This window comes from Aythya fuligula, chromosome 11 (genome assembly GCF_009819795.1).
Source record: "Aythya fuligula isolate bAytFul2 chromosome 11, bAytFul2.pri, whole genome shotgun sequence".
In the NCBI taxonomy this organism is placed as follows: domain Eukaryota; kingdom Metazoa; phylum Chordata; class Aves; order Anseriformes; family Anatidae; genus Aythya; species Aythya fuligula.
Genome location: NC_045569.1, coordinates 21603163 through 21614764, shown reverse-complemented (window position 1 = coordinate 21614764; position 11602 = coordinate 21603163). Strand labels below are relative to the sequence as shown.

Here is an 11602-nt window from a genome sequence, read left to right as displayed (position 1 = left end):
AGCGGCCCTGGTGCCGGGGCTGGGTGCAGGGCCTGCTGCTGGCTGTGGGCTGGGGCAGGACCAAGGGGGCTCCCTGGCTGCTCCCCGTCAGGACAGGCCCCTGCCCCCTGTCCCTGCAGGGCTGGGGGCTGCTGGGGTATTGCTGGCACCTGCCATGCCCGGCCCCACGGCTGCTGTGTGCATGTGGGGAAGATGGCATACGCTTCACTCAGAGCTTTACATTAAAAAATAAAATGTATTCAAGGAGCTATTTACAATAACCACACGGCCAGGCAGGCGAGCTGAAGTGGAGGTGGCCAGCACAGACGCCGCTCTCCTGGCAGGCCCCGGGCCAGGGCAGGAGCCATGCCAGAAGGGTGCATGGGCAGGAGCTGCCTCCCTAGCTGGAGGGGCCGCAGCTGTAGCTGAGGCTGAGCACCCGCCACCCAGGTGGTCTCGGGATGGCCCCCGATGGCTCCAGCTCAAGGCAGGAGCAGTGTCCCTGCTGGTGTCGCAGAGCGCACACCTCCTGGATCCTCCTCCGGTGCTGCCTTTTCCCGGGACACGAGGTCGGGCGGGGCCCGGGCACAGGAACAGGGCACAACCCGTGCACGGGGCCGGGCGCAGTCCGTCCCAGCAGGGACTACGTGGAGACACTGATACGGTGTGGGGCGCGCCGCCGCCGCAGGACGCGCAAGGCTGGGCTGCTGCGCCGGTGCTGGGGGGAGCTGTGGATGCAGAGGGGGCTCAGCAGCAGCCACAGGTAGAGCAGGACACAGGCCCAGCACGAAGCCACCTTCACCCAGAACGTCGACCAGCTGCCGTGCGTGAAGGTGGTCTCCAGCACCGCGTTCTCATAGCTGGTGGGAGAGGGCAGGTGTCGGCACCCGAGGGACACCAACAGGGGTGACCCCGGGGATCGGGCAGGGGCTGTTGGATGGAGCAGTGCAGGTCTGCAGGCACAGAGCCCTACGCCTGCCTGGCACGTGACTGGACTGCTGACAATGGCCCGACGTGGAGCAGCCTGTGACAAGCACCAGGCTACGGCCACACCGAGAGCGGGTCAGAGCTGGTGCTGACAGTGCTGGTGGGCAGCCTGGGCAGGGTGGCTGAACCAGAGCTGGAAAAGGAGCAAGGGTAAGGCCAGCACCCTGGGCCCTACCTGAACCAGTTGGTGAGGGTCATCATGACGTAGAGCGAGGCAAGGAAGAAGACAAAGTGGAAGGCTGAGTAGCTGTAGACCACCCGGTCTCGCTCGTCCTGGACAAGGCACTGTCCCCCGGCAGGCTCCTCTGGCTCACACGTCTGCTCGGCACCTGGGAGAGTGCAAGATGACAGCAGCTCCTGCACCCTGTCCTCCAGCACCCCTGGGGTCTGATGCTGGTGCCCACGTTTGTGTGTTCCTGCAGCCTCTCCCCGACCTGCTGGTACTCACCTCTCAGCTCCTCCTCCATCTTCTCTGGGCAGCAGAAGCAACAGGAAGGTTTCTGTAGAGAGCCGGAGAGGCGAGCTGGTGATGGTGTGGGGTGAAGGCAGGGACCTGCGGCCACCCCTCCCTGCTGCTGGGTCAGCCCAGCCCCACAGCCGCTGCCCCACTTGGGCAGCCCCGCAGCATCTGGACTGAGCTGGCCCTGCTGGTGCCACGGCTGCCCGGCTGCAGGGAGCTGGCGCAGACGGGGTAAGCACAGGAGAGTCCCCAGCGGAGCTGGGCAAACCTGCCTCTGCCCCGGGGCTGGAACTGGGGCTCAGGAGGGCTCTGGGCGCTGCGGCTGGGTGCCTGTGGCAGGAGGATGTGGGGCACAGATGGGGGTGGGCAGCGTCCATACTCACTTTAAACTCGAAGCTGTAAACTTTGACCATCCAGAGGGGCCCGAAGATCTCGGCAAGATAGGAGGCTTCATTACTGTGCACGGGAGAGAGGCAGAAGGCGTAACACACGGGAATGCGCCAGCCCCAGCCCACCCCGCGGATCCATCACCTGGGATCCTCACAGCAGCAGCAGGCTTGCTGTGCCCGGCATGGGGAGGTTACACTGCCCCCGGGTACAGCCCAGCGCCTCCGGCCATGCCACGGGCTGGGGACAGGGTCCCCGCACGGTGCTGAACTGGCTGTGCCCAACAAGGGGCAGTTCTGGGTGCGCTGTGACAGGCGGGTTCCCTTGCACCCCGTGCCCCGGGCACACGCACCATGCGAAGAGCACGCAGGCGTACATGATGGCAGCCCCCAGGACAGCAACGGTCGTGTCCTCTGTCTGCAGCTCATCCTGCCGGGTGCCGGGGAAGCAGACGGTGAGGTTCTGCCCCTTGTAGAGCACTGCGGGGAGGTGGAGGTGAGAGGGGGGCTGTGTCCCAAGGGCCGGCTGTCCACAGGAGGTGGCACCACTCACCTCTCTCCGGAGGGCGGCTGGACAGCGCAGAGAAGGTGAGGTACATCACGTAGCAGCTGATGATGGAGGACTGCAGCAGCCCTGACCGCGGCTGCTCTGCAAGGAGAGGGGGCAGAGGCTTCGTGTGGGCTCCAGGCGGTCCCCTCCCGTGGGGCTCCTGCCCAGAGCCCTGTGCCAAGGCACTGAGCGGGGCCAGCAGGAGCTGGGGCCTCCCCAGGTGCCCACTGCTCTTGTGCTGAGCTGGGGGCTCGCAGCTGCCCTCCCAGCGCTGGGATGCCGCTAGCCCTGCCCCTCGGCAGGCAGTGCCGCGCTGTGCCGTGCGGCGCTGTGCAGTACTCACTGAGCCGCACGCAGGGCGTGATGGAAATGAAGGACACGATGCCGCAGAGGCTGCCGTTGACGGTGAGCAGCGCCTTGTTGAGCTGGCAGGCAGCCGGGTGGGTGTAGTACTTGTAGAGGAAGGAGAAGGCGGCGGAGGCGAGGGTGTAGAAGGCGGCCGTGGCCAGCAGCACGGCCAGGTACCAGCGCTTGTCCTGCGCAGCGCCTGTCAGCCTGCCGGGACAGCGGTGAGAGCCGGGGGCACCTGGGCACCCAGGCGGCCGCAGCGCCACTCACCAGTTCTTGTTCCAGGTGTGCGCGAAGGCGGTGATCAGCACCAGCTGGATGAGGATGAAGGCAAAGCCCCCGCAGACGCCCGTGTAGTGCCAGGCTGCAGGGGGAGAGGGCGGCGGTGGGGCTGGCACGAGGCGGGGGCACTGGGGGCTACGGGCGGGGGCTGGCTGGGCGGGGGACGCACCTCGGATGAAGCTGTCCTCGGGGATGAAGAAGCTGGCGGCACAGAGCCCCACCAGCACCAGCAGCTTCAGGAACCAGAACCTGCGGGGCAGCGAGATGCAGGACGGGGGCGCCTGGCAGCCCCCAGCCCCCAGCCCCTGTCCCGGCCCGTACCCGTTGTGGAGCTGCGCGCGGCAGTCCGTGCTGGAGCGCACGTTGAGGAGCAGGGCGGCCTGCAGCAGGTGGAAGCAGGCAGTGCCGAAGCAGACCCGGTACACGGCCGAGGAGCCCACGAGCCGCTCGCAGTCTGTGCCGCCAGCCAGGTGCTGGCACAGCACGGCCGAGAAGGGCACCTGCGGGCACGGCAGGGGGCTAGGGCCGGCGGGGGGCCCCTGGCACCCCCAGACCCCCAGCACAGTGGGAGCCCCGATGCCCCCAGCACTCCCAGCGCCCTCCCCATCCCCAGTAGCCCCGGCACCCCAGGGCACCGGGCAGTGGCTGCATCTCCCATGCCCCTGGCTCCCCGTTCTCCTTGGCACCGCCAGCACCCCCGCTGCTCCCAGCCTCCCCAACACCCCCAGCACCCTGCACCCCGGGTCTCCCAGCTCCGCCAGTCACCTTCTCCCTCACGGCCTGCGCCACGGTGCGGGACAGCATGAGGCAGCACACGGTGGAGGCCAGGACGTGCAGGAGGGTGTAGAGGACGCGGGTGCCCGTGGACACGCGGAGCCGGCCGCAGGGGCCGCAGCCGCAGCACAGCTGGGGGGGCAGCGCAGTCAGCAGGGACCCGCAGCCCCCCGCCCGGCCCCCCGCGCACCCCGGGGTCCCACCTGGCCCAGCAGCGAGTGCAGGAGGCGGCCGCGCGCCCTCGTGCCCGCCATGGCCCGGCTCAGCCCCGCTGCCCCGGCGGGATTAGGGGGATTGTCGGCTCGGCCCGCCCCGCCATCTGCTCCTGGAGCGGGCCGGGGGGGGATTAGCGGCTGAGCCCCCGCACCCCTCACGCACCCCTCACCGCGGGTCGCTCACGGGCACCGCGAGGCCCTGAGGGGCCGGGGCGTGGGGGCTGTGGGGGCTGGGGGGGGGGGGACTTTGGGGGGGGACTGTGTGTGAGGGGGGCTGTGTCTGGGGGGGTGTTTGGGGGCTGTGTGTGGGGGGGCTGTGTGTGGGGCTGTGCTGGGGGGGTGCTTGGGGGGGCTGTGTCTGGGCGCTGTGTGTGGGGGCTCGCTGCCCCCGGGGCCGTTCCGGTGCCGTGGCAGCGCCGGGGGGGGGGCACCGGCTGCGGGGAGCAGCGCGCGGCCCCCGCGGCCCCCCCCGGGCCCGGTGCGGGCGGAGCGCCCCGGCCCGGCCCCGCCGGCCTCCCGCCGCCGGGGGGCGCTGTCCCGCCGCGGGGCCCCGGGGGCGCCGCTCCCGCCCGCCTCGCCGGTCCCGCCGCCGTGCCGGGGCCGGAAGCGGGCGGGCGGCGCGATGGCGGCGGAGGGGGACGTGGAGCTGGAGCTGGAGACCGAGCCCAACGGCTCCGGCGGCGGCGGCAGCGACGGGGCGGGCGGCAGGGCGGCCGAGAAGCCGCGCAAGCACGACAGCGGGGCCGCCGACCTGGAGAGGGTGACGGACTACGCGGAGGAGAAGGAGATCCAGAGCTCCAACCTCGAGACGGTGCGGCCGGGACGGGGGCGGCGGGGGGGCCGGGAGGGGCCGGGGGGGCCGGGGGGGGGGCCGGGGGGCCGGGGGCGGGGTCCCTGCACCGGGATCCCTGTACCGGGAGGGTCCCGGGGCCGGGAGGGTGCCGGTGCCGCGCCCCGCCGTGACCGCGCTCGCCCCGACCCGCCAGGCCATGTCGGTGATCGGAGACCGGCGGTCCCGGGAGCAGAAGGCGAAGCAGGAGAGGTAACGGAGCGGCCCCGGGCCCGGCAGCGCCCGGGGACACGGAGCCGTCCCACCGCGGAGCGTGCCCGGCCGAAGGGGGAGGCCCCCCCTCAGCGGCGCTGCCTCGTTGCAGGGAGAAGGAGCTGGCGAAGGTGACCATCAAGAAGGAGGACCTGGAGCTGATCGTAAGTGGGGGCGGGGGCAGCACGGCCGCAGGCCCGGGGCTGGCACCGCCCCAGCGGGGGTCCCGGCGGGGCGGGGGGCGCTCACTGGGGTGCCCCAGGCTGGCGGAGCCCTGCCCGGGCCGGGCCCGTGGCCGTTGGGTGCCCGCTGCAGCGGGCGGTGCTGTTCCTGCAGATGACCGAGATGGAGATTTCGCGGGCGGCTGCAGAGCGCAGCCTCCGGGAGCACATGGGCAACGTGGTGGAGGCGCTGATCACCCTCACCAACTGAGCGTGGGCCCCGCGGCTGCGCTGGCGCTGCCGTCCCCTGCTCCGGGAGCGGCCCCGGCCCGACACAGCCCTGGCTGGAGAGGACGTGTGTTAACTTATTGAATAAAGGCACCAGCGGGAGCAGGCCCTCCCTGTGGCTCGTGCAGCGCCGAGTGCTTCCCCTGGGGGCAGGTTCCAGAGGGTGCCTGGCCCCAGCGAGCACGTGGGGAGGGTGCGTGGGGATGGCACAGGGGGTCGGGATGGGGCTGCCCCATACCCTGTGACCAGAGAGCGGCCGCTGGGCCCTGCTGCAGAGGAGCTGGCCTGCCCCGGGGCTGGCAGGAGCCCTTCCTCCTGGGGACAGGAGGGTCTGGGCTGCTCCTGAGCAGGGAGCACACACGCCAGGCTGCACGGGGCTCCAGCAGGGCACTGCACCAGTGCCGCTTCCTCATTTGTGAACCCAGCCACAGCTGGAGGCCAGAGGTGCAGGCGGCTGTACCGACCTGTAAACGAGCCAGGCCGTAAGCAGAGAGGGCAGAGGCCGGCCTGGGACAGCCCCTGCCTTGGCCCCTGGGCACCTGCCCCACCCCGAGAGCAGGAAGCCCAGACGAGCAGTGACAGCGTCACCTGCGTCCTACCTGTTAGCACAGGGCTCTCCCCCTTCCTGGGGAGGGGAGTGGGAGCTGGGGGAACGCTGCTGCACTGCGGCTGCGTTGCTGCCCTGGCAGGGCAGGGGGGGGCACCTACATCTGCCTGGAGCAAGGCACAGAGCAGCTGAGCTCCTCCATGGACACCGCTACCACAGTTCTTAAGAAAACAACTGCTTTAATCAAAACAATCCCCTCCCGCTGCCCAGGTACAAAAGCCAAGCCCCGCAGAAACAGGGTTAGGAAACGTTGTTACAGCTGTTCCAAACCAAGAAGAGGGCCCGCTGTGGTGACGGGCCAGGTACAGGGCACAGGGAGACACCAGGGAGCAGAGAGAAGTCCGCGAGTTCCTCCGAACGCGGGGCAGGGGGCGCCGTGCTCCCGCACAGCCGGGCCCGGCTCTGTCAGGGCGGGCGGGCGGCAGCCTCTCCTCGAGGCGGGCGTGGAGGAGGCCGTGTCTGTGGGCACGGTGCCGCCGTGCTGCCGGGGAGGGTGCGGGGCAGGGGCACGGGAACGGCGTGTCACGGCAGAGTCCTGGCAGTTCCCTCCCCTCTGTTCCTGCTCAGGCTCTCGGGCAGCCGGCCCGGCAGCGCCTTCCCGGGACGCCTCCCGCGCCCGCCTTAGGTCGTTTTCCGCTTCTTGGCCGAGGGCCGCTCAAAGACATCCCGCACGCCCGCTGCCTTCTGCTTGAAGAACTTGGTGTTCTGCGCGCTCTCCTGGCCCCAGGCAGAGTCGAACGAGGTGGTGTCCTGGTCTACCAAGTGCGTGTACTTCGTCCGTCCCGAGCGCCCGAAGTTCTTGACCTGGGGGCGGGAGGGAGAGCTGCTGAGCAGCCGCTGGGGGAGCCGCGGGGACCCGGCCCTGACACACGGCGCCTCCTCCCCCGCCGGCCGCCCCGCGCACCCACCTGCATGACTTTGGGCAGGATGGTCTTGTTGAAGTGGTCCTCCAGGGTTGGGGCACTGAAGTCCCGCTTGTACACCTCCTCGTCTTCATCCTGCGGAGGAAGGGCACAGCTGCTTGCGCTGCCAGTCTCCGGCAAGTGCCAGCAGCAGAGAAGAGCCCCCAGAAGCCGGTACCGCCGCAGCGCTGCTGTGCTGCCCAACCTCGGGGCTCGTGCAGAGCTGCCAGGAGGCAGCAGGAGCAAGGCCGTGCTGCTGCTCACCACGTCCGGGCTCTGGCCGCAGCACTCACCATGAAGAAGGCGCCGCGGTGGTAGTACTTCTGCAGGAACTTGTATTTGCCCTTCACGGCCTTGTTGGTGATGACCTTGCCGTTGGCGCGCAGCTCGGCGCGGCGCTCCTCCTCCGTCAGGTTCCGCATCCGCTCGATCTCTGCCTTCTCCTTCTCCATGCTGCGCAGGAGAAAAACCCTGAGCCCCACGCCCCCAGCACCCCGCAGACAGGAGAGCTGCTGCCACGGGGGCCTGCTGCAGGCTTACAGCTGCTGGCTCCCAGAGCGAGAGCAGCAGAGTAAGGGCACCCCGAGGGATTTTGGACACCTTGTCTAGGCCAGAGCACGCTGCCCAAAGGGAGTCATGAGGAGAGGCCCCAGCCGTCCGCTCCCTGCGGGGCCCAGGGCTCCCCTCGTGCCTGAGCACACAATACTCACGCTTCTCGCTCCTCACGGTCCCGCTTGATGCGCTTCAGCTCACGTACTTTCCAGGCCTCATACTCCTCCTCGTCATTCTCATCATCAGTGTCCAGAGCATCCAGTGCTGCCAGCGAGCGTTTGTTCTCCTCCAGCTCCTTCTTCGCTTCCTCTTCCACGATCTGGAGGCAGGACCGAGCTCAGCCCGTTGCAGACCCCAGCCGTTGCCCCGCACAGAGCACCGCCAGCCCCGTGGTACCTTGAGCGTGTATTTGCGCCTCTCCTCTGCCATCCTCTTTGCTTCCTGCTCCAGCTCCTTCTGCTTCAAGGCTTCTGCTTCTCGCTCCTGAACTGTGATTCGGTCCTTCCTGTAGGCATAGACCACAGAACTCAGCCTTTTGGCGAGCTGCTTCCCTTCTGGTGCTGCCCAGCCCAGGGCCCGCTCCCCCTGTGGCTGCGGGCACGCACAGGTGGCAGAAGGTCCTGCCCGTGGCTGTGCAGCACGGCAGAGCTTGGTGCTCGCTTCCCAGTGCCCTGCACTGCCCAAAGCCCCATCAGGAGGCTGCAGCTCTCTGCCCTCCCCTCCCGCAGGAGCAGGATCTGTGCGTGGTGCCCAGCTGCCCGCTCCCGTGTCCCCAGCCAGTGCCGCTCTGCCACCTACTTGCGGATGAAGACAGGTTTGAGCCGCGGCTCCATTTCATCCTCGCTGTCCGTGTACTCCTCATACTCGGACTCTGACTCGGACTCCTCTCCAGATCTGCCCTCGTCTTCCAGCTCCATCACCTCCAGCTCCTCGGTTTTCCTCTCCTGCGCTCGCTGGCGCATCATCCCACGCCGACGCTCGATCTCCTACCGGAGATGCATGGAGCGCAGTCAGCCCCGCTCCTGCTTCCTTCTCCCTTCCCCACGCAGAGTGCAGTGCCCCGAACTCGCTGGCTGTGAGATCGTCCACCTCGCAGGGTGGGGCGGCCTCCCCCAGTGCCCTGTAGCCCACACGCCAGCCTCACACCGCCGCTGGCTGTGGCTGAGGTGCCGGCCCTTGCTTAGTGCCCCCAGACAGCTCCCAGCCGTATGACATCCACTTCCAGCTGTGGCACTCAGGGGCCTCTCTGGGCTACCCCCGGTTCAGCAACGTGATCGTACCTCATCGTCGATCTCCTCCTCCTCCTCCTCGCTGGTGTCCTCCCGCTCCAGGCGCCACGCTTCGCCCTCCACCTCAGAATCGCTTTCTCCAACCACTTCAGGCTCCACGATCTTACGGTGCCGTGCCAGCCTGCGGTGGAGCCCAGTTACATTCAGTACTCTGAGTGCACAGGGACGGCAGGAGAACTGCTCCCGAGGGGAGCCTGCCCTTAACTGGGACTGACAGCTGAAGGCACTCCATGGCAGAACCCAAACAGCACTCAGTCCCTCCCTGCCCTGGGCACGTTTTCACAGAACCCCATCTTTCCATCCACGCTGAGCTTTAGCGTGTTATGGGAACTTTCAGAGGCCGCCTGTACCACCCAGAGCACACCCAAATGCGGGGCTGAGCTCTGGCGCCATCCCCACAGGCTCTCGGGGCAGCTCACGGCGCAGCCCAGCACAGCAGGAGCAGCTCCAGCGCAGCCTCGGGGCTGTCCTGCCGCCCGCCTGCAGCACGGCCCTGCCCGGCCCCCCGCCCCGTGCCCCCCCTGCTCACCGCTCCTCCACGTCCTCCGTGACGCGGTTCTGCAGCCGCCGCAGCCGCGGGTCGTTGGCCACCTCCTCCTCCTGCTCCTCGGGCTCGGCCTCCTGCTCCTTCGCCTTCTTGATGAACTGGAACTCCTCGTCCTCCTCCTCCGAGGACTCCATGGGCGCGTAGTCGGGCCGCTTGCCGGACACGTAGCGCTTCACCTTCACCTTCTCCATGGACAGCTCCCCTGCGGGGCGGCCGTCACCGCGCTGCCGCCGCCGGGCCCCCCGCCGGGCCCCCCGCCGCCCCCCGCCCCTCGCCGCCCGCCGCCCCCCGCTCACCCTTCTCGTTGCGGACGGGCACGGCGCCCGCCGTGGACTGGATGGGCGGCTGCTTCATCAGGGCGCTGGGCACCGCCATGGCGGCGGCGGGACCGGGACCGGGACGGGAGCGGGACGGGCCGGGACGGGCGGCGGGCGATGGCAGCTGCCGGCGGCGCACCGGAAGCACGGCCCCACTTCCGGCGGCGCACCGGACGCGGAAGCCTCAGCGCTCTGCTGCGGGTGGACGGAAGTGACGCTCCGCGCCGCCAGGGTCACTTCCGGCGCGCCGCCGGGGCTGCGGGCGGGCGGGGGCGGGGCCGGGAGTGGGGCGTCCCCCGGGGCTTCCCCCGCTGCGGGCCCCCGGGCGCCTCCCCCGCCGGCTGCGGGCGCAGCGGGACCGTCCCCAGGGGCCGCCCCCTGCCCCCCGCCCCCCCGCGGTGCCGGTGCGGAGGCGTCGGGAGGCGCCGCGGGGGCGGCCCCTTCGTGGCAGCCGGGGGGGCTTCGTGTGAGCCCCCGGCACCGGCCCCGGCCCCGGCCCCTGCCCCTGCCCTGCCCCAGCCCGTACCGGGCGGGGATTTCTGCGAGGGCTGCGCCCGGCCGCAGCAGGCACGGCTTTGCCCAACTTCAAGTAAAGCCGCGCCGCAAACACCGCGGCAGCTGCAGCTCCGCGCCGCCTTCTGGAAAGAGAGGAAGAGGTTTGAAGAGGTTTCACCTCCCGGAAAGTCAGCGCGGGGCTGTCTGCGGCACATCCTGCGGCGGGGCTCTGGGAAGCAGCAGGACGCGCCGTGCTTTAACCACAAGTGCCGGTGCCTGCTGGGCCCCCGCAGACACCCCAGGGGGTTGTTGTGAGCGGTGGGCTGGCCGCTGTCTCTGGTCCCGCAGGACCACAGCACGGCTGAGGCCGGAGGCACCTCTGGGTCCCTCTGGTCCGACCCCTGCTCCAGCAGGGCCACCCCGAGCAGGGTGCGCAGCACCACGTCCAGGCAGCTTTAGAAGATCTCAGAGAAGGAGACCCCAGCACCTCTCGGGGCAGAGTCTGTGTCAGTGCTCCACCACCCACAAGGCAAAAAAAAAAAAAAGTTCTTCCTGGTGTTCAGACATTCCTGTGTTCCAGTTGTGCCCCTTGTCTCTTCCTGGCACTGGCTGCCACAAGAAGAGCCCAGCTCTGTCCTCTGCGCCCTGCGATCCCCCTGAGCTTTTCCACCTCCACACTGAGCAGCCCCAGCTCCAGCAGGAGCAGAGCTGATTCCCAGCAGCTGCCCTGCCCCGCTCTGGGCCCCGCTCCTCGGGGGCAGAGTCCCCACAGCGGCCGCAGGGGTGTGAGGCTGGGGCCGGGCAGGCTCTGTCCCGGGAGATCCCTCGCCCCAGGCGGGTCAGCAGCCCCCGCTGGGTGACTCCGATCCTGCCGGTGCTGCGGAGGGAGCGCGGCTGCTGACCCACCAGAGGTTCCCAGCCCCGGGGCCGTGCAGTGCCAGCCCCTCCCGCCGTCTGTGCCGAGCATTGAGCACTGCCGGCTCCGTCCTTGCTGTGGCCCTGCGCACGGGCGCTGCCTGCAGTCTGTCCGTGTGGGCCTCTCCTACAAACCTGCTCCTGCCGAGCGGGGGGAGCTGTTGGCTCTCCCTGGGGCCCCGACGCTTCTGCTGCGTGTGCAGGCACTGGAGGAGCTGCGGTGCCCGGCCTGGGCCAGGCTGAGGCATCCCCCTGCCCTGCAGCTCGCGCTGGGCCCTGGCGCCCCGGCACGGGAAGCTTTGTGCTGCTGCAGCAGCCCGTGCCCGGGGAGGGCAGGAACTTTCTGGTGTTCCTGCCCCTTTTGTCTGGATGACAACTGCAGCTCCAGGCCAGCTCCCTGCTCCGCATTTGATGATCAGATGAGATATTACTCGCGGGGTTATCGCAGTGTGTTCCTGCCTAATGAGTCCTGTGTCACCATGGCAAGGAGCGAGCTCCAGCACATG

General features: G+C 69.4%; 3 protein-coding genes across 3 annotated transcripts; 1 reads left to right on the top strand and 2 right to left on the bottom strand.

Annotated features, from left to right (window-relative positions):
• Positions 1-601: 601 nt before the first annotated feature.
• SERINC4 (serine incorporator 4) lies at positions 602-4020 on the bottom strand. Its single transcript, XM_032195028.1, is given in 13 exon segments — positions 602-839; positions 1142-1339; positions 1341-1409; positions 1411-1466; positions 1810-1882; positions 2166-2292; positions 2366-2461; positions 2706-2917; positions 2981-3074; positions 3162-3241; positions 3314-3492; positions 3758-3898; positions 3970-4020. Coding segments are annotated over 13 exon segments (1593 nt in total). The 3' UTR covers positions 602-622.
• Positions 4021-4568: 548 nt separating this feature from the next.
• HYPK (huntingtin interacting protein K) lies at positions 4569-5580 on the top strand. The gene is made up of 4 exons (XM_032195058.1): positions 4569-4792; positions 4968-5023; positions 5136-5187; positions 5360-5580. The coding sequence occupies exons 1-4, from the start codon at positions 4604-4606 to the stop codon at positions 5453-5455; spliced, it is 393 nt and encodes a 130-aa protein (XP_032050949.1). The 5' UTR covers positions 4569-4603; the 3' UTR covers positions 5456-5580.
• A 667-nt stretch (positions 5581-6247) lies between these two features.
• On the bottom strand, positions 6248-9799 carry MFAP1 (microfibril associated protein 1). Its single transcript, XM_032195301.1, has 9 exons — positions 9666-9799; positions 9352-9571; positions 8814-8943; positions 8332-8519; positions 7930-8038; positions 7692-7852; positions 7275-7434; positions 6988-7077; positions 6248-6883 (listed from the first exon to the last, which is right to left on the bottom strand). Exons 1-9 carry the CDS (start codon positions 9742-9744, stop codon positions 6701-6703), a joined length of 1320 nt encoding a protein of 439 aa, XP_032051192.1. The 5' UTR covers positions 9745-9799; the 3' UTR covers positions 6248-6700.
• Positions 9800-11602: the final 1803 nt, after the last annotated feature.

Bases quoted from the DNA above. Each gene is read 5' to 3' on its own strand.
- HYPK (XM_032195058.1), top strand. From the start codon at position 4,604: ATGGCGGCGGAGGGGGACGTGGAGCTGGAGCTGGAGACCGAGCCCAAC. The intron at 4,793-4,967 runs GTGCGGCCGGGA...CCGACCCGCCAG, and splicing joins AGAGCTCCAACCTCGAGACG to GCCATGTCGGTGATCGGAGA. The intron at 5,024-5,135 runs GTAACGGAGCGG...GCCTCGTTGCAG, and splicing joins CAGAAGGCGAAGCAGGAGAG to GGAGAAGGAGCTGGCGAAGG.
- MFAP1 (XM_032195301.1), bottom strand. From the start codon at position 9,744: ATGGCGGTGCCCAGCGCCCTGATGAAGCAGCCGCCCATCCAGTCCACG. The intron at 8,520-8,813 runs GTACGATCACGT...CATCTCCGGTAG, and splicing joins AGGAGGAGATCGACGATGAG to GAGATCGAGCGTCGGCGTGG. The intron at 8,039-8,331 runs GTAGGTGGCAGA...CTATGCCTACAG, and splicing joins AAACCTGTCTTCATCCGCAA to GAAGGACCGAATCACAGTTC.